Source organism: Ascaphus truei, chromosome 2, assembly GCF_040206685.1.
Source record: "Ascaphus truei isolate aAscTru1 chromosome 2, aAscTru1.hap1, whole genome shotgun sequence".
NCBI lineage: Eukaryota > Metazoa > Chordata > Amphibia > Anura > Ascaphidae > Ascaphus > Ascaphus truei.
Window position 1 is genome coordinate 334,010,166 of NC_134484.1, and position 22,369 is coordinate 334,032,534.

The 22,369-nt window shown below is 39.7% G+C and overlaps 1 protein-coding gene across 1 annotated transcript in view; it reads right to left on the bottom strand.

Moving 5' to 3' along the window:
• NPSR1 (neuropeptide S receptor 1) overlaps nucleotides 1–22,369 on the bottom strand; it is a 376,437-nt gene that overhangs the window by 333,190 nt on the left and 20,878 nt on the right. Inside the window, exon 2 of the mRNA XM_075589097.1 lies at nucleotides 12,950–13,085. Coding sequence (XP_075445212.1) covers nucleotides 12,950–13,085 — 136 coding nt within the window. The remainder of the gene's footprint in view (nucleotides 1–12,949; nucleotides 13,086–22,369) is intronic.

Consider the following 22,369-nt stretch of genomic DNA (forward strand, 5'->3'; position numbering starts at 1 on the left):
CTCTCAAGTTCTTTGTCAAAAATAAAATAAAATTTTGAAATGTCCCAATTTTTCATTCTTTTTGCCATAAAAAACATGATTGCATTTAAAATGTTCATTTTGTTTAGCATATTTATAAATCCCAGTCTATCATGTTTAAAATGATTCATGTACTGCCAATAAAAAGAATTCACAACATAATAATTATTATTGTCATCATTATTGAAGAACTTCAGCATTACAGTAAATAATGGAAAACTCCACGACTCTACGTAAACAACAAGAGAAAAGGGATGCAAGGCACATATGTACATCAAAAATGTATGACATTAAACTTTTTACAAACACACAACACCTGCAAACTGTGAACCCAAACCCACCATACCATACTGTACATATTTGAGTCGAAAGGTGTGCTACTAGGATTATGACCTAATGTGTGCAGCAATAGACAAAAATCCCCAATGCTACATCCAATATGACAAATTATATAGTTAAATATTATTTTTCTTTTCATCAGTGAGGGTCAATTAGTTAAATTATCTGGCCAAAGCATTATAATCTTGCAAACCACAGCAAGGAATTCCCTCTTTGGCAAGTCCTAACACTACCACACCAGCAATAAGCTCTCAGAACCTCTTTGATGGGGGGGGAACTGTCTTAATAGACTTTGACAAAATAATTTAACTAAGTGACCCTCACGTATGAAAAGAAAAACAGATAAGTATTTTACTATATAATTTGGCGTATTGGATGTAGCACTGGGGCTTTTTGTCTTTTGTTATATTAGTCTTTTTACTACATAACATAATTTCTGATGTACAGAAGACAAGATGTCTACTGCTTTCACTGCAATAAATAACAAAACTGAATTAAGAATTTTATTTTTGACATCCGTTGGGGTAATAGATGCGCTTTATTATTAAGGAAATGTAAATATGAGTACAATAATTAAGAATAAGGGGCTTATTTTATGGTATATCAGCTGAAGCAGCAGAGCAAGCCATCTTCATCTATACTTCCCCCTTGACTTCAATGGGGAATTTCGACTTGAAAATAGTTTGATTGGCCCCTTTGGCTGATAAGGAAAGCTAAAATCTTTACCCTGCCCTTCAAATATCAGAAAACAAAAAAACTGTTCTGGGAATTAACTGATTTGCTTGCTCTTTGTTTGCGAAAAGGTACCAAGGACCAAATTTACTAAACTGTGATATGCCATAAGACACCTTTCAGCATCGGAAGACACCTTTGGTCCATTCACACAAAAAAATCGGGGAGCTCACACGCAATCCGCAAGACAAATGCGCCAATAAATTACGCTATATCTTTATGTGTATATATACTGTATATATAATATATATATATAATATATATATCTATATATAACGGAAACAGCCGTGTTAGTCCAGTTGCGATAGAAATTAGTCAACAGAAAACTTCAGAACGAACTTAAAGAAACTGATAATGGCACAAAACCGTGCAACAACACACGTTGCAAACTCTGCAAACATATATGCCAAGATCGCACAGCCAGTGTTAAAGAATCATACAGCTGCACATCCAGGAACATGGTTTATATGATTCAGTGCAACAAATGTGACCAAGGATGCTGCATTGGGGAAATCAGCCAAAAACTTCAAGGAAGAATGAATATGCATAGACCCTCTATACTCCACCACAAAGAAGGAAGATACTGCTCACCTGTGGGACATAATTTCTCACTACCAGATCATTCCATAAATGATTTAAAAATCAAAATCCTCAATGGAATGTTCAAACGCACCCAAGAACGGAAAACATTTGTGCCCAGAATGATAAGACTCTTTGACACCAAAACAAGTGGACTTAAGGCAGACATGGGGTTTCTCACACAATATCATAATTTGTTGTAATGGTCCTCCCTGCCATTGTGCCATCCTATACCTAATCCCAGCATCCTCTTCCCCCTCTGTGCTGCTGTGGATGTACAGCCCCCCCCCATCCCTAATTCTTACCTTCCTTATCTCAGTTTTAACACCCTTCCAGTGCCTGTAATTCTTTGTTCTTCCTTTCTCCCCCCAATCCCTGTCTAAGTCGTAGAAACCTTTGTATATCAGTATTTCTGACCTGAAGAAGAGAGACAAACTCTCGAAAGCTTGTCCCATGACATAAATTGTTAGTCCAAATAAAAAAGGTATCACCTAATACTGAAGAACTCATTTATCCTGCACTGTATATATATATAGATATAAAGCAGAAAATAGCCGTGTTAGTCCAGTTGCGATAGTGCAGAATAAATGAGTTCTTCAGTATTCGGTGATACCTTTTTTATTGGACTAACAATTTATGTCATAGGACAAGCTTTCGAGAGTTATCCTCTCTTCTTCAGGTCAAGCAATACAATATAGATATATACAGTATGTTATTTATTATGTGAAGGGATTGGGGTACACACTTAAATAGTATAGACCAGAATACTGGAGACAGTGCTGCTATCAGAGTACCTATAAGGTACTTTACAAAAATAACAAAGGGATAGGCACACCATAAATATGCAAAAAATGTCTTTTAAAAAAATCCTTTTTTTGGTGTGCCTATCCCTTTGTTATTATTTATGTACTGTATATACAGAAAAAGAAATGGCAGACAGGCGCACTAAGGGACATTAACTCTTTATTAATAATAATATATCCCGATATGGAGGAATACCAAATAAACATAAAAAATGAGGGTGACAAATTAAGGGTTAAAAAGGGGTTAAAAATAAGGGGGTTAAAAACAGGGTTTAACCAACATAAGGCGGAGGGATAGAGCAGGACAATGCCGCATCCACACTAATACAAGGAAGGGATCCGGAACCGATCAATGTACATACCAGCCAGGCAAGGAGATGCGAAGAGCCCTGCCCAGCCTCCGCCTGCAAGCTTCACGGGAAGCTCCTGTCTTGATTACTGTAACCTCCTGCTTTCCGGCCTTCCTACCTCTCACCTGTCTCCCCTACAATCTATCCTAAATGCTGCTGCCAGAATCACTCTACTATTTCCTAGATCTGTCTCAGCATCTCCCTTCATGAAATCCCTCTCCTGGCTTCCGATCAAATCCCGCATCTCACACTCCATTCTTCTCCTCACTTTTAAAGCTTTACACTCTTCTGCCCCTCCTTACATCTCAGCCCTAATTTCTCGTTATGCACCATCCAGACTCTTGCGTTCTTCTCAAGAATGTCTTCTTTCTACCCCCTTTGTATCTAAAGCCCTCTCCCGCCTTAAACCTTTTTCACTGACTGCCCCACACCTCTGGAATGCCCTTCCCCTCAGTACCCGACTAGCACCCTCTCTATCCACCTTTAAGACCCACCTTAAGACACACTTGCTTAAAGAAGCATATGAATAGCACTGTGGATATTCTGAACACATGATACATAAAGCTTGGCCCCCTGCAGACGCACTTACCAGAACTCCCTCCTACTGTCTCTGTACGTTCTATGTACCTACCAATTAGACTGTAAGCTCCTCGGGGCAGGGACTCCTCTTCCTTAATATTACTTTTATGTTTAAAGCACTTATTCCCATGATCTGTTATTTATATTATCTGTTATTTATTTGATTACCACATGTATTACTACTGTGAAGCGCTATGTACATTAATGGCGCTATATAAATAAAGACATACAATACAATACAATACAACAGTCTCACGTGACCTCTACGCGTTTCGCACATAGTGCTTCGTCAGTATATATATATGTGTGTGTGTGTGTGTGTATCTGTACCGTGTTAGTCAAGCTTAATAATCAAAAGCAAATTGACAATACCGTTCTGTGGCTAACGAAATGTTTTTATTTTTGCAAGCTTTTGAGATACACTGATCCCTTCTTCCGGCGGTGTTACAATGGGTAAAGCAAGAAAAAGGTTTTTACTTAAAAACAGTGCATCTTGGAATGTATCTGTGACTGCAGCCTATCCCTCCCCCTGTGCTTTATGCAATTTATGACTTAAGGTGTTAATTGGTCCCTGAATGTTAGTGATGTAAGAGTACGTGTGTGTGTGGGTGGGTGTGTTTGTGTGTGTGTGTATATATGTATGTGTGTATGTATGTGTGTGTGTATGTATGTAAATATAAATGTATTAAGCTCCTACAGTGTATACAGTGCTTTACAAATAGTGTGTGTGGAGTGGGAGTGTATACCAATGGTATGGGTAGGTGTAGAAATATAAGAGGGTCTTGCATTACTGTTAGTGTGTGTAGATACTATGTGGTCCCTATTGGTATATAGGGATGGAATTACATTTTACATTTGTATGTGTAAGAGACAGCTGTGTATGCATTCATATAGCACAGTATGTATAGACATGGCCTTTAGCACTCATGGGAAGAGAGTTCTCTTGTGTCAGGGTAATGACTCATGAAGCTGCAGTCTCGGTTTATGCCATTGCTAAGTGTACCGAACAGTTGCATAAATTTGTATTCATTCAACCGTCTCTCTTTCGGTGTTTTAAGATTACCTTTGAGTATGGCCACCTTCAGATCGTTCATCTTATGGCCAGAGTCAGAGAAATGTTTGTCGACAGGACTGTCTCTTGTTATATTGTGAGGGATTGACTCTCAATCCTTTTAAATTGGCCCAAATAATATAGTAATCAGATATATTTAACTGCCTGTCTGAGGAACAGGTACAGTAGTTACGAAAAGAGATGGTGGTAAAGCAAAACTTCTGGCTACAATTTTTACAAACATTTCCAGGATAAAATTATTTCAACATATTTATGCAAGTTCTTGATTTAAAATTCACAATGTTAACTGTTCTTTGACTCTTAAATAGTCATTACGATCTGCAAAAACTTGGCACCCTTTAGTTAATTATAGTTACAGTTCTACAATGTTTCAGATACTGCTTCCAAATAACTCTAGGTTCAAGAGTTCTGAATTACCGTATACCTTCCATATACACGCTGTACCAGCCTTTAAAAAAAACATGTAACCGGGATACAACTGTGCACTGTTCTCTTTCTGTTATATTTTACCTGATTGTTTGAACCTGTATAAAAAGGGAGTAAAAAAACATTGCACCAAATTTACCAAATTAAAAATCTTTTTGGATGCTATAGAATGTTTGTTTTTTGTTTGATAAATATGTTTTTATTGCATCTGTTTTACTTGAGTTTTGATGAGAGCAAAACTTGACATACAGTATTGCAACCTAAGGATTTTCTTCCACATGCAGTATTCACCATTTTACATACTTGCTGTAGTGAACAATTCTGGAATGTTTTTCATGGATTTGTGATTGTTTATAGGAAAACTTGAGAGGACATATTTCATCATCATAATCATTCATTTTTTAGAGTAAATACATGACTCCCCTAGGGGGGCATCGCAATACTTTACAGATAAACAAATTACTGTCCCGGCTAAGCTCAGTCTAAAGCTTGCCGGGAGCTGGCCGGGAACGCAGCGGGCTAGCCGCGGGTCCGCTCTCCGTTTAAAAACAGAGTTAACCGCGCAGCGGGCGCTTCAATAGATAAGCGCTAATGGCGCTTACTATTGAAAGCGCCCGATGCACGGGAAAACCGGCCGAAACTGGACCGGTTTCGGCCGGAGACAGCCCGCGTGCCGCCCGCGCTATTTTAAAACTGCGGTGGCGGCCGCATTAGAGTCAGCCCGGCCGCCACTGTAAAATGATATAAAATTATTTTCTTAGACAGGAAAAGCCAGAAGGAAGGGGTAAGTCTTACATTGAGCCCGAAGCAGTGGTAAAGTAAATATACTTAACAAGGATATGAAAATGTGTGTATTACGGGTTTAGCTGTCACAGATGCAGTATTGTGTTCCATCTCTAGAAATATACTGTATATACAAGTATTGTCAACAGATGTCTCAAGTTTTGCAATTTGTATGATAGCTTCACTTCTTGATGAAACACAGCTGGTGCCTGTATTATTTGCAACTTCACACTCTTTTGTACTGTGAGTGGTAGTCAATATCAAACTCTTCAAAATGTTACCAGTAGAATATCAAACAAATTATTCATATGAAATCTCTAAGTAAAAAATAAAACAGCAAAATAGGACACCAGCAGTCCAGTTAGTAATGATAAGCATTAGATAAAGTGAACGGTGCAGTAGTGTACACAAGACCCAGAAGGGCCAGTGGTCCAGTCAGAAGCCTCCTATCTGCCTGCACTCAATATCACTAGTATTATATGTAAATAATAATAATGTGACTAGAAGAAGCACGTAACCAAAAAACATCCACTAGTAATGAAATTATATGATGTCAATAATAATAAAAACAATTTTAATAGTAATGTAACAATAACATATAGGGTATTAATAACTCCCCGGGTAACAGGGAAACTCAAGTAGAAAATGCTTCTTGATAGTAAAGTGAAAAAATATGTGATAATTACAGTGATAAAACTTGATAAATAATAATAGTGACAATAGTGATATTAAGTGAATATAAATAAATATATACAAAAACAGAAAACTACAATAAGCGCAATCACAATTAGACTAATAATGATATTTACCACATATATAGGAGGGTATACTACCTCACAATCTAACTTTCCCTGATTAAGTCTGCAGCCAAAAGGTCTACCGCTCCACGGGCTGGTATAAAAGGATATCCAAACAAGAGTGACCTAGGCGCAAGTAAAAACAAGAAAAACAAACATAGGGTAATACGTTCAAACAATTGGTCTACTGGAGGGTACGATATGCACTTACAGCAGGTAGAATAAAATCAGGCCTTGTATCCACTCTGGGATCAGGAACAATGAATGAAGATCTGGAACAGCCGGCAGCAACTCATCTACAGGAACCGTATCCTCGTGTGAAGTATCACATATAGGAAGAGAAGTGGGACACATACATAGTGTAACACAGTTTATTTTAAAATTAAATAAAAAAGACAATAGGTAAAATACTCACACTTTGTGAGTTTGGGTAAAAGCGTTTGAGAATTTAGTGCTTCTCACACTCATCAAGGGTGGGTATACACAGTCTCTATTGATTCCTTATAAAATGTCCTTATAACCACATGCGGTGTTATGGCCAACTTCCAAGGGTATGGAGTCACTTTATAGGGCACTCCTAATAATATCCAGAGCCTCTAAGGGTGGGGTACTTGCTCCGTTGTTGCGAGACCTGTAGTAAAGGGCCGTGTGTCTCTTTAGCTGCACCTAATGTGCAAGTAGTACTCACGCTACTTCTGGGGTACAGTGTGATGATTTCCCCCTTGGTTAGTGTCCGCCTCGATAGTCTGTGGACCTCCCCGCTTCTCTGACTGCTCCGGTCCTCCGTGGCCGTCCGCCTGCACGCAGCGGCGTGGTGACGTCACGTCGTCTCGCGAGATTCTGGATCCAAATCTCCCGGTCGCTGTGTTGATCTACGTCCCACACCTACTCGTTAGAAACATGTACCATGCCGGTACACCGATACAAATCACTGCCAGACAACTGAATATTGCTGGCTATTCTCCCAATTGTCCTGTGCTCACTCTCAGTAGTTCCAAACCACGCCCTACGTGTTTCTCCTTTCGGCTTCGTCAGGGGCTGATCTAACTATGTGTCCCTATTCCTGTGTAGATATGCCCTCCTCCATTACGTGATTGGCTATCTAGTTGATTAGAAAATTACAAAAAGCACCTCTCAATTGGAATTGTTAATTCCATTCTCAGTAGAAAGTATTCTATAGGGGTTTTAATTCAGTTACTAATGTTAGCAATTTAGATGCATTTTAGGTGTGTTACCAACTGATGAATAAAGTAAATATTGCATCATTATATATACATTTCAATAATAATAAAACAATAATAATCAACTAGATAGCCAATCACGTAATGGAGGAGGGTATATCTACACAGGAATAGGGACACATAGTTAGATCATCCCCTGACGAAGCCGAAAGGAGAAACGCGTAGGGCGTGGTTTGGAACTACTGAGAGTGAGCACAGGACAATTGGGAGAATAGCCAGCAATATTCAGTTGTCTGGCAGTGATTTGTATCGGTGTACCGGCATGGTACATGTTTCTAACGAGTAGGTGTGGGACGTAGATCAACACAGCGACCGGGAGATTTGGATCCAGAATCTCGCGAGACGACGTGACGTCACCACGCCGCTGCGTGCAGGCGGATGGCCACGGAGGACCGGAGCAGTCAGAGAAGCGGGGAGGTCCACAGACTATCGAGGCGGACACTAACCAAGGGGGAAAACATCACACTGTACCCCAGAAGTAGCGTGAGTACTACTTGCACATTAGGTGCAGCTAAAGAGACACACGGCCCTTTACTACGGGTCTCGCAACAACGGAGCAAGTACCCCACCCTCAGAGGCTCTGGATATTATTAGGAGTGCCCTATAAAGTGACTCCATACCCTTGGAAGTTGGCCATAACACCGCATGTGGTTATAAGGACATTTTATAAGGAATCAATAGAGACTGTGTATACCCACCCTTGATGAGTGTGAGAAGCTCTAAATTCTCAAACGCTTTTACCCAAACTCACAAAGTGTGAGTATTTTACCTATTGACTTTTTTATTTAATTTTAAAATAAACTGTGTTACACTATGTATGTGTCCCACTTCTCTTCCTATATGTGATACTTCACACGAGGATACGGTTCCTGTAGATGAGTTGCTGCCGGCTGTTCCAGATCTTCATTCATTGTTCCTGATCCCAGAGTGGATACAAGGCCTGATTTTATTCTACCTGCTGTAAGTGCATATCGTACCCTCCAGTAGACCAATTGTTTGAACGTATTACCCTATGTTTGTTTTTCTTGTTTTTACTTGCGCCTAGGTCACTCTTGTTTGGATAATAAATATATGGTAAAAAAAGAGAAAAAGAAGGGTCAAAAAGGTGCACTCAAACAATCTGTATTGAAAAAATAGAAAAAATTTACTTTATTAGCAATGAGTAATAAAAAAAACACACAAGACAGACCCAAACATATACCACATAGTAAATTGCTGTGCGTAAACACTGTTATAAATTCTACACCAAATCACACAAAGGTCTGGCAAAACCCAAAACATAAAGGTTCAAATTTGGCATAGCAGAACCAGGGGAAAAATAATTATTCCCCCAGTGATGCAAATGAGATCGGCCTATCTGAGAAAAAATTATTGAACAAACCAGACCATATGAGAAAATGGTTAAACCTCACATACTGGCTAGTGAAGCAGCAGAAAGAGAAATATCTACTTCAAATACTGCATCGAATGACATGGACATGACAGGCATGGTAGATAGGTGTAATAATGAGCATAGTAAAACACACAGCAAATATCCATAACTGGCTGAGAGAAGAATCATATAATGTAAACAAAGCCACTCAGGTAAACATACAAATGACCCTACAATGTGCTGCAAACAGGATAAATAGACTGATGCCAGTGCTATGCTAAACATATGAAATGAACAGCAAAGGGAGGAAGTCCAAATGATGTACTGATAGTACTCATACGAATTCCCCAAATGGTGAAATCATGCTGAGGATAAGCAGGGGTCAGGGTTAAGTAAGCCAGGGACACAGCGCACTGCCAATGAGTATTGAACAGGGCAGTAGGGGAATCCCACAATAACGACCAGCGTCCCTGGTTCGGGCATCAGCGGTGTCACAGAAAGAAATATTGAGTATTTGCAATGCAGCACACGGGTCAGGAGGAGGTAGAGGTGCTGTCACAGCTCTGCTCGACGGCCGTTTCGCCAAAAAGGCTTCTTCCGGGATAAATAAATATATGCAGCTCAACAACTCTTTCTTGGGAACGGCCCATGGTGTTCCCTCTTTGCAGAGCGTTTGTGGACGATAGGGAAGCGCAATAGTGGAGTATATGTGAAAAAATACAAATACAATAAAGTGTAATAATTAAAAACAGTGCAATACAATAACGATAAACAGCACTCACACTATTGAAATTAAGTATACAATGCGGGGTGCCAGGACTAGAGAGGACCCATTCACTCTCAAAACAATACAAAATACTGAATAGTCCAGCACTCCCTATATAAAGAAATCAGATCACTGGTATAGAACCAAAAAGGTAAGTTTTAATATATGCACAAATGAATAAAAAAAAAGCTTACAATACCACACATGGAAACATGGAAAACTACTATAACATAAAGGTAGTACCATATATGGGATGTGTGGAGGAAAAAAGTGGAACAAAACAGGGGGGCGGGGGGGGCAAAAAATGGGGGGGCAACAACAAAAAGGTGGGTATACAGGGGAGTACAGGGGGGCAACATTTCGGGGATTAACCCTTCGTCAAGCCCATTCCCCTCAGTACCAAAAGGGACAAAAGGGTACTTCCCTGATCCCAGAACCCATAAAACCACAAATAGGCCCCAAATGAGAAAGAATAAACCCTCCACTAATTCTGATAGCAACAATTGGTAAGTCTAAATGAATACGTAATGACAAATATATCCTCCACTAATCTAAGTGTTCAATACTAGACAGAGATAAACATAGTGAGATAAATGCAAAATCTAAACATAAAGATCATAAACAGGATGCAGCACTAGGCGTTCAAAAGTCATGAGGTAAGTAGAATAAATCAAAGAAAACAATGACTGACACATAAATGTCTTAAAACTTACATATATAATATAAAACGACATCTATTGGCAGACAGCATATTTTACAGTGTGTGGGATCCCACACCTTCCAAAAAAAGTTACACACGTTACTAAAATTATTATTTTTTTCCAAGTGATATCTTCTAATATTCTTAGCACTTCTGTAGTATCTTTCAAATGTGATTTATTTAATACAATATATTTCTGTAGAAATGTATCTATATACTCAGACAAAGGTAAATCTCCGATGCTTTGTTGCTGGTACCGCAAGTATTGTAGTGGGTTGCTTGTATGTAGTTACTTAACATGCATCAGAGAGTATGAGACTTATCCCTCCATTGGTTATCTGAGAACTGTTTATCTCTGACACCAGCAACTATATATGCACATTATCATAATCTCTACAATAGCTATGCTATTATAATCTTTCACCTTATTACTATTATATGTGCATGGATGTTTACATAGATATTAATTGTAGCATGGTCGTGGGATGGGGGAGTTAGAAAGCTAGCTCCCTTCCTATTAGTAGGCTTATCTTCACAATTTTGATGGGCTAACTATGTGCTATTGTACAGTCTCCAACTGAACTTTCTTGATATATCAAAATTTCCCCACTGTGATACTTACAGTGGCTATGTCACCTTATACTTGCACTTACTCATTCTGAAGGTGTATTTTATTATTAATATAGTGACCAATCGTAGTGTGGTCGTGGGAGAGGGGAGTTGGATTACAAGCACCCTTCCTCCTAGTAGGCTCAATTTCTATTTTTGTTGGGCTATCCAGCCCTGTCATCACCCTCATTAAGGCGTATTGGCTTTACTATCAAGTAGCATTTTATACTTGAGGTTCTCTGTGCACCTGGGAGTTTTTAATACCCAATATTGTTTTGTTACATTACTATTAAAATTGTTTTTATTATTATTGACATCATAGTATTTCCTTACTAGCGGATGTTTTTTGGTTACGTGCTTCATCTAGTCACATTTTTATTTACATATAATACTAGTGATATTGGGTGCAGAGAGGTAGGGGGCTTCTGACTGGACACTGACCCTTCTGGGTCTTGTGAACACCAGTCTCCTGTTGTGTTTGAAATCTCTAAGTACGCTATCCTTTCAGTGTCAGAATATCCTGTAGCTCACTGCAATGTGGCATTGGAAACAACCTTTAATTCATCTTCAGACAAGGAAATAAGTTTTTATAGAGATGTTTTTCTTTTTGAGAACACATGATACAGACTTGATAGAACTAGAGCAAATGCAAATTGATCAAGGGAATGGAAAAGATGCATCTCAGAGAGGATATGATTACTATATAGAAATATAACAATGGTCATTAATACGTAGATCTTACAAGGTAGCTTTTCATCCAAATGACAATATAACTACTTGATTAGCCTCTGAGATTAGACAAAAGGAGATATCAGCAGCAAGAAAAGAGCGGATTCTTTGTTGTAAATGTGGTAACATATAAAGTTACTAAATATAATAACACACTGAGCTTCTTAGCAAGGCAAACTGGACAAGGAATAAGCTGGACAAGTTTAAACAGAGACTGGCCATTGATCTAAAGAGCAATTTGATTTAGTGTAGTCAAGACGAATTTTTCCCTTGAAAAACATTACCGTAAATATTACACTATGTTTTCTGCTTACTTTCCTCTGGATCAATACAGGTTAAGTATGTAACCCAATTTTAGAATTCAACATGTTTTTTTTTTTTCAACCTCAACTACTATATATCTATGGATTTGTTTTAGAAAACATATTCATTTATATCTGCAAAACTCCAGGTCAGTAATTATTTTGACTAGACGTGCCAAAAGAGTATTAAAGGTTTATTACCAAAAATGTATTTCTAATTAAACATAATTAACAAGCACACAGTTTAGTATCAAAACATCTACCTGCCATTTTTTGCTTATTTTCCTGAGCATTCACTCAAAATGTAAGTCTGTACACATTCAAAGTGATTCATGGTGTCAGTCCCTCTGTGGAATAACCAAAATAATATTTTGTCTGCAGGATTGCTGAGACTCAATACAGAAGTCATGCCTGGCAGTTACAAAAAAGAAACAAAGAGACAAAAAGAGAGAGAAAGAGAGAAAGAGAGAGAGAGAGAGAGAGAGAGAGAGAGAGAGAGAGAGAGAGAGAGAGAGAGAGAGAAAGAAAGAAAGAAAGAAAGAAAGAAAGAAAGAAAGAAAGAAAGAAAGAAAGAAAGAGAGAGAGAAAGTGAGAGAGAGAAATAGAAAGAGAAAGAGAGAAAGAGAAATAGAAAGAGATAGAGTGAGAGAGAGTGAGAGAGAGAGAGACATTTGACATATTCGACCATCTCTGTGTATAAGCCATTGAGGGCACACTATACAGTATACACACAATGGTAACAAACGTCTTACCTGTGATGGCTAGCTGAGTAACAAAGAAGGTCATGCGAGACTTCCTCTTCCTCTCCTTCCACGTTAGATACAGTACAATTGAATTACCAACCATGGTGATGATAAATAGAATCCAAAGTGTAACCAGCTGCTCAGTCTAAAATAGAAAACAATATAGAGTGAATGTTTATGGCTTTATTGCAACTCACATACTTTAGAAAATAAGAATACAATTTACATGTACAATTAATTCCAGCTGATTTGTACAGTATGTAAGTATACAATTTAAAGCAATATTTCCATAGTCTCTGTATGCAAGTCAAGACTGTCCTGCTATTACATTAAACGATTTACAATCAAAGGTCGTTTTTAGGTGTATCTTTTTTAAGTGTAGTGTACTTTAGGAACCTCCAATTTAAAGGCAAAACAAATCCCCAGGATTCATTATGTGTAGCTAGAACCAAGTAGTTCAGTTGCACAATTATTACTTTTTACTGTATAAAATATTGTGTGCTGATGTAGCCAACGTTATTGCAACCTGTGGTATGCGACAGCAGGACATACACAACGCACCAGAGGGAGAAGCTGTTATTATCTAGAATCAGTCATAAAGGGGGTGGGCTATAATGCTATTTTACCTGTGGAAGTGCGTCACTGGTAGCAATAAAGTTGGCTATATATGTACAAAATTATAATGCTCCTTACAAAAAAATGTTCTATTCAATAAACACACACACATACTGTATGTTTCCTAAGATGAAAATGTTGTGTATCCTGTATATTCAAGAACATGTTCATTACTTTTAACATTAACAAAAGAGACTTCAATACTGGCTATTATCTAAAGTGTGACACTTATCTTTTAAGTTGCGCACTGTAATTATTTTTGCAAAATTGAGCCAAAGCAGGTAAAAAAAAGCAGTAAAAAGATCATATTGAATATTACAGGATTACATTAATGTAAATGTATTCAAGTTTAATTCACACTAAACCAGCACAAAATGCTGGAGCAGGTAAACTATATGTAGTCCACATTCAGGGTCCTGTCTAAGAAATGTGAATGTCCTCATAAGTGTTCTCTATCATTTGTATTATTAAAGTGTATTATTAAACCATACTGTATTATTAAAGTGATATGTGCGTCATATCATTTACTTAGCAGCTGAGTGAAAGAAAATGCCAAAGAAATTCATAAATCCCATCAAACAAGCATCCATTAAGAACTCAATAATAAGGAACATGACAAACGAGAATATGATTGAACTGGAAGATATTGCAAAGGATAAAAGAAAACCTAATGAGACATCTGTATAAAGTATGTGAAAAAAAGGTGTACTATACAATGTACTTTTATTAAAAAAAACTGCAGTAGAGATGAAAAAATGCAAAAGATTGGCTTTACAATTCGATAGTGCCAGTTACATTATTCAACCTGTCCTCCGTGAGTTTAAGTAGAGTAGGCAGTTTAGAGTGTAAAATATTCAGGTGAATGTTCCTGAAACGCCTTTGTTTTCTCTTCGCACTCCCTTTTTGCGAATGTCCTAAAATCCGCTGATTTGAGCTTATGCTCCTCCCACTTCCTTGCTGTGGTCCACATTGTGATTGTGAGGGAAGAGGGAAGGGAGCAAAGTGTGGGCTTGTGGCTGACTGGGTTAGTGTTTGGGTTGGATGGTAGGTAGGGACTTTATGGGGTAGGGACAGGCAGGCACAGGAGGTGATAGACAAGGACAGAACAGGAACAGGAGAGAGAGAGATTTGCAGGGGAAGAAGGGTTCTGTTGTTGCCCCTCCTATGAGACTAAGGGGGCTATGCACTAAGCTCTGAGCTTTCGCGCTGGCCTGAAAAAAATTAGCACGTCCGATAAAAAATGAAGCCGGCGGGGCGATTCACTAAGGCCCGCAGCCCATTTCTTATCGGACGTGTCCAAAACTGGCTTATCGTGCGTGCAAGCTTTTTTCCCTCTGCTATCGCACTTAAAGTTCCCGTACGCTACCTGATAGGAAAAAAAGCTGCACGTTAAATTGCATGGAGATTTGCTATCTCCATGCAAGGCTATTACTGGCGATCGTACACTAAATAAATACATTTTATTTATAGTGTACATGAGCAGGGGGTCTCCGGAGTTGAACCGCATTGATTTCATGTCTGAGGACCCCCTACTTCAGGAGATACAGGCCCCGTTATGGGGTGCTGGTATCCACTGCAGTTTAAAGCTTCCGCGTCACGTGACCGGGTTATTTACATTCTGCAGGGAATACCAGCACCCCATAAAGGGGCCTGTATCTCCTGAACTAGGGGGTCCTCGGACATGAAACCAATGCGTTTCAACTCCGGAGACCCTCTGCACATCTACACTACTGTCAAAACATACATACCAATAATCAATAATTCCTTACCGTAGCGGCTATCTGCTATGGTAATGAAGCAGCATGAATGTAAATTTTAATAATAGTGTGCGGGAGCAGGGGGTCCCCTGAGCTGAACCGCATTGAGTTGTGCCTCGGGGACCCCCTACTTCTTGTGATACAGGCCCTGATATGTGGTGCCGGTATCCCTGCAGAATTTTAAAGTCCCGCTCACGTGACGCGGACCTCACACAAATATGATTCATCTCCGGAGACCCCCTGCTCATTATAAAAAATACATATCAAACAATAAAATTGTTTGGTTCTTCTACACGCAAACGCAATTATGGTCCCCTGAATTGCAGGGGGGTCTTTGGGAGAGTCCATGTAATGATTCAATCCATTCACTATAATATCGTCGTTCATTATTGTATATATATATATATACAAGTGTTGACAACATGAACTCAGGAAATTAGGCAAGCACATGACACCAATTGTAATCACACTTTGACGCCACGATTTCTGTGTGACACCCTATAAAAACCTACATTGTTTTACCAACGTGTGTGGGTGCAGTTGTGAGGAGAGGAGAGATAGAGCGGAGTTGTTGTTGTTGTTTTTGTTGGTGGTGGTAGTAGGAGAGAGTTCATGATTACTGAGTGAGTTGTATTGTATTTTGTTTTTTTTCACTACATTTTTGTCTTGTTGTTGTGAAAGTTATTTGTGAGTGTGTCCTTTTTGTTTATATTTGTTTTTTGTGACTGAGTGAAATAGAGAGGATGAGTGGACGTGGACGTGGGAATGGATGTGGGAGTGGACGTGGACGTGTGAGTGGTGCGGTGGCTGGTGGCGTGGTGGAGCGTGGGAGTGGAGTGGTGGAGCGTGGGAGTGGAGTGGTGGAGCGTGGAGTGGAGTGGTGGAGCATGGGAGTGGAGTGGTGGAGCATGGGAGTGGAGTGGTGGAGCGTGGTAGTGGAGGTGGTGCGGTGGCTGGTGGGAGTGGGAGAGGAGTGGGACCTACAGGTACGGTTCGTCCTGCCAGGGCAGGTACGTCCCGTGATGATACTCCAGGTGGGGGAGTGCAGGTGGGTGAGGGTAGCTGGAGTACTGGACAGGGAGAGAGGGACACTGTTCACCATACAAACAGTGATGAGGATGGAAGTGATGAGGGGCCATCAACAAGCCAGGCGCCTACGGAGGGCATAAGAAACCCACGATTTACCCCTCGGGAAAATGACATCCTTGTTGAAGGTGTCATGTCATCGTATGATCGACTATATGGATCCTTGGCATGTAAGTATTTTTTATCTAATGTATTATAATATTCAAAGTATGTTGTATATACCGCAATACCTAATGTATGAACTTTATTTGACATTTTTAATTCTTGTTTGATGGGGAACAATGAGGAGAACTTTAATCTCATAAGGACATATCCAACAAAGTTTTCCAGGCACTCATAATTAATAAGAAACTATCAATGATCCTTGAAATACTGATAACTGAATGAGCTAAACAGAAGAACATTAATTGACAATTGTTAACAAAACTGTAATCACATAAAATTAACAGGAGGAGGAGGGATGCTGAGGGAAGGGGGATATGTGAAATCACTAAAGTGAGGGATATGATAACCAAATCACTAACATGGAAGGAAGTTGTGGTGATGAGACGCAGGGTAAACGTTACGTTTCGTGCTCACTTACCCCTTCTACAGGCCCATTCTCATTCACCACAAAGTGGGACTATGGTACTTTACGACTCACTCACACTAAATTAATCCCATTCTTGAAACAAATGCAAAAAATATGGCATCCATGTTTAATCAATACATGACTAGCGTAATGTTGAGCATGTCAACATGTCTACTATCACGGATGTGTGCTGATGATTGGGCACATGTAATGTGTCACTAATGCGCGCATTACAAAGCCTAATAGGTGTGCTTAATTATATGTACATGTTGACAAACAGTTTCAGATATTACCATACAGCAGGCGTGCTCAACTCCAGTCCTGGAGGGCCGCAAACAGGCCAGGTTTTCAGGATATCCCTACTTCAGCACAGATGGCTTAATTAGTGGCTCAGTATGACTTAGCCATTAATTGAGGCAGGTGTGCAGAAGTAGGGATATCCTGAAAACCTGGCCTGTTTGCGGCCCTCCAGGACTGGAGTTGTGCAGGCCTGATACAGAATTACATCACACAACTGAAATGTATCTTAACCTACAGGCATGTCAAATATGTTTCCTATATATATATATACACAAAGGTAAAACGAAGAAAAGTCAAAAGTTTCAATTGTGGGCAAACATCTGCAGATCTGTGTCGGCATCTGGTGTGTTTTAAAGGACACCTGAGACTTGTAAAAAACGCTTCGGCGACATCAAACTCCGACTGAAGAGGAAGATGGCAAATGCTGGCAGACATGCATGTGCTACAGGAGGGGGTCCTCCCGCCTCCTTGAATCTCCATTCCTATGAGGAAAAGATGTATTCTATCATGAATCCACGACTGATTTTTGGTTTTGGAGGCAACCGAGATATTGGGCCAGCTCTCTCTCATTCGACACCTGGTGAGTCTGATGCAATTACATCAATCTTTCTCAGGCCTGCACAACTCCAGTCCTCGAGGGCTACAAACAGGCCAGGTTTTCAGGATATCCCTACTTCAGCACAGCTGGCTCAATTAGTGGCTCAGTATGACTGAGCCACTAATTGAGGCAGGTGTGCAGAAGTAGGGATATCCTGAAAACCTGGCCTGTTTGCAGCCCTCGAGGACTGGAGTTGTGCAAGCCTGCTTTAAGTCATCAATAGTGTTCAATGCAAGAACTTATACATACATTAAACTACAATCATCTGTTTTGATGATTTGATCATGTAATGTCAAAATTACACATCACTGTTGATTGTAGGAAAAGCATGCTTGTTATTTAAGTGATGCACGGATAATTTACATAGAATCACAATATGTGCATTCATTATGTCTGTACAGGCAAATAAAGAGGAGCACATAATAACTTAGCCTTTATGTTGATTGTAAAGTATTGTTATTTATTATATAGTTATTGCTGAGGACACGGAATCAGATGTGTCACCAACAGAACATGAAAATGTTAGAAGTGAGGATGATGAGATGGTACTGGATACACCACATATTGATGCCCCAGAACATGAAGATACAGGCCCAGATTTCAGTGCACTACAGGAGACAACACATGATACAGATGAAGACCATGACCAGATACCAGCGGGACAGGGAGACCAGGTTGCTTCGGAGAGATTGGCGGGTTTAACAAATCTAGAAGCCATTAATTTCAAACACCAACAAGATCACACAGACAGACATCTATACTGAAATGAAAAACATGACTGTCATAATGACCCAACAACAGGAGACTCTACAAAATATGGCCAATAGCCTAACTATCATAGCGACATGTATGGCGCAGGTTGTGGCACATGTGCAGACACAGCACCCGCCAGACCCACTGGCACAATCTGAGACACAATCTCAGAGCCAAAAAGACCCACATCCAGAGCTACAATCAGAGCCAGAAACAGAGCTACAATCACAGCTACAATCAGAGCCAGAAATAGAGCTACAATCACAGCTACAATCAGAGCCAGAAGCAGAGCTACAATCAGAGCCAGAAGCAGAGCTACAATCACAGCCAGAAAGACAGCCAGAAAGACAGGCAGAAAGAGAGCCACAAAGAGAGCCAGAGCCACAGCAGGATCTGATGCCACAGGCTATTTACCTGGCACAAATCGTGGCACTTGCACTGGCACAGCCGCAGCAACATCAGCTGGCAGTGGCATTGGCACTGTCCCAAGCTTTTGGAATGGCCCAACCTCATGCTCTGGCCCAACCTCAGGCACTGGCCCAACCTCATGCACTGGCCCAAGCTTTGGGACTGGCCCAACCTCAGCCACTGGCCCAACCTCAGCCACTGGCCCAACATCAGCCACTGGCCCAACCTCAGCCACTGGCCCAACCTCAGCCACTGGCTCAACCTCAGCCACTGGCCCAACCTCAGCCACTGGCCCAACCTCAGCCACTGGCCCAAACACCAACTGTTCAAAGAAGGCAGCGTGCACGTCAACGTGCACCTGATCCCACATCAAGTCATACCACACGGTCATATCAACGAAATACTCAAAAGAAGTAGTCCTTTTGTTGTTTGTAATCTTTTTTTTGGCATATTAAATGCTTTCCATTCACTAATGTTCCTGAAACATGCTGAACAATGTGCAATAATTAAGTGTGTATAATACCATATTTCATGTGCATACATGTGAACTAAACAGCATACGATTTTTCATGTGTGAATAATCTATATGATGCTAACATCACAAATAGATATAGTTATTTAGTATTAACAGTGTAAAATAGTCACTCATTGTTGCACACTTTCACATGTTCTTTGCAAACAAGATTCGTTCAGTTTTTTTTTTTTGTATGCGTTTTGCCACTGAATCATGTATAATACGCAAGGCAGCCAAAATAATTATACTGGCCACGTGGACACTTGTTCTTTTGTATAATGACCTTGGACTGTGTTCTGCACAGAATGAAAATTTTGATACTTTGTAAGAAGAATCATGTAAGGGATAGTTTGTGTTACTGTACTACATTCCCTGAAAACATGAGTTTTGAGATGTGTTCTTACGAAAGGCCTCCGTTGTCTTATGCTAATCTAATATTTAGCGCTATTAAAAACAGGATCCATAAAGAAGCTACTGTCTCACAGATATATGAATATATAACGGATAACCACCCTTATTAACACTTTCATCCAAAACCTAAAGTATGGAGGAATTCGATACGCCGATTACGATAAAAAGAAACTAGTTAAAGCCTTTAAGAAGAACCTCCAAACCTAAAGTATGGAGGAATTCAATACGCCGCACTTTATCAACCAATCCTTCTTTTATTCGAAAACCACTGTCTCTCGGAAACAGGGGTGGCTGTTGGTCAGTTTATGAATCCGGTATGCGTATGTCTGTGAATGCAAATATCAGAAGACAGACAATTGTTGGCCACAACTACCAGGATATAGGTGGCCGCTGCACTGACTTAAATGTTCAGCCAAATTGCTATTCTTTTCAACCGGAGTTGCCCAACCAATACCAGCAACCTAACGGAGCAAGTTATTACGATAACATGCATAATATAGAGTTTGCACCACCAGCTGAAATGGCACAAAGTTACCATCTGTATCCACATCAGTACATTTAACAGCATTCCAACTGGTATGGAGTCAGCTACAACCCAACCCAGCTGAACACATGGAACAAGGAATTGATTGACTACAGCGGCAACCACCCCTTCCAATCCTTGGGCCGAATATGACTGCAATATAATGCAGGTAACTATGTGTAGTCCTTTCTAAAATCTGTGAATCGCTTATTCCCGAATGACACGCATATACGTTCCATTCAGGGCGCATGTGCGTACCATACGGGAATACTATTTTTTTTTAAAATACATTAACGTGTTTCTTTTACCTTTTTCGCCTTCTGATTTTCTAAACAGATCGCGGTGTGAAGATCACAATATGCCGGAACACATTTCAAAAACAAGGTAAGCTTTACTTAATGATATACGTGACAAACGTTAAAAAGTGCTGTGCAATGGCGGGTGAAAACACACATATTCATGCTTACTTAAATGTAAGGCCACTACGGGTCCGCCCCCTATGTGAAAAAATAATCCATTAGCACAATTAAATGTATGTTATGTGCATAATTGCACTACATAGATTACAAATGTGTATTTAGCATATCTCAACATTATAATGTTGTGTCTGATTCTGCTTTGACACTTACTTAAATATCATTAAAGGCAGCAGTTTAGTCGCCAACTTTTCAACTTATGCGGAATATTTATTATTGTTTAACGTTCTGTATATAATATATTTAGTGATAGCATGTGGCCAAGCAGAACCTTGCGTACTACATGCATTTGTAGCATGTTACGTGTAGTTTTCTTACAAAACCAACTTACATTATATAGATCTATCTCTATCATAAAAATCAAAATAATTTTTTTAAGGTGTTCTGTAATATCACGTCATGATTCACATGTAATACAGTTACAGTAGAAAAACACGTGTTTAGATGAATCATTAATGCTTCATTTAAGCTGTACATTGCTGTAATTAATATTACATATCTACTTCTTTCACAGATGTGAACATCTCCGTTTCCAGACAGAAGATAATGTGAATGGATGTATCCAAACACCGACCAACTGCGACCTTTTATTTCATATCCAAAACCAGCACATGGGCACTGTTGCTATGACACAAATGAAAGTGCACATGAAAATTTAGTTAGAAATAAAATAATCTTCAATGATATTATATTAGGTGAAATAATATAGAAATTAGTGATTTTTCTATATCTTTTAAATATGTGTAAACATTACAATAAAAATTATTAACAAATTTTGTGTTATTGCAACATTTTTGTCAATGTCATGCTGATGACACTTTCACCTGACTGTACTACAATATTTGTAATCTGTCGTGTTAAGGAATACACATTTATGGAGACTGTCACTGTAATGTATAGCTTACATTAGAATCTACACTACTGTCAAAACACACAACAATAAACAATAAATCCTTACCCTAGCGGCTATCTGCTATGGTAATGAAGCTGTATTAATGTACATTGTAATATAATAGTGCGAGAGCAGGGGGTCACCTGAGCTTCAACGCATTGATTTCTGACTCAGAGACCCCATGCTTCCCGAGTTACAGGCCCCGGTATGGGGCATCAGAGGCCAGTGTCGCCGCCATATTTATAGCGTCCAAGACGCGACGTGGGCTCTATAAAGATGGCGGCGCCACTGGGCTATGATGCCCCAACCCGGGGCCTGTAACTGTGGAAGCAGGGGGTCCCTGAGGCAGAAATCAATGCGGTTCAGCTCAGGGGACCCCCTGCTCCCGCACACTAGTAATACAAATACATGAAAGCAGCTTCATAACCATAACGGTTATTAACCGCTACAGTCATTAAGGGGTTAACCCACCCTCACCCACCATTCGGGAGGCCTACATACCCTCCCACACTAACCCCCCACCCC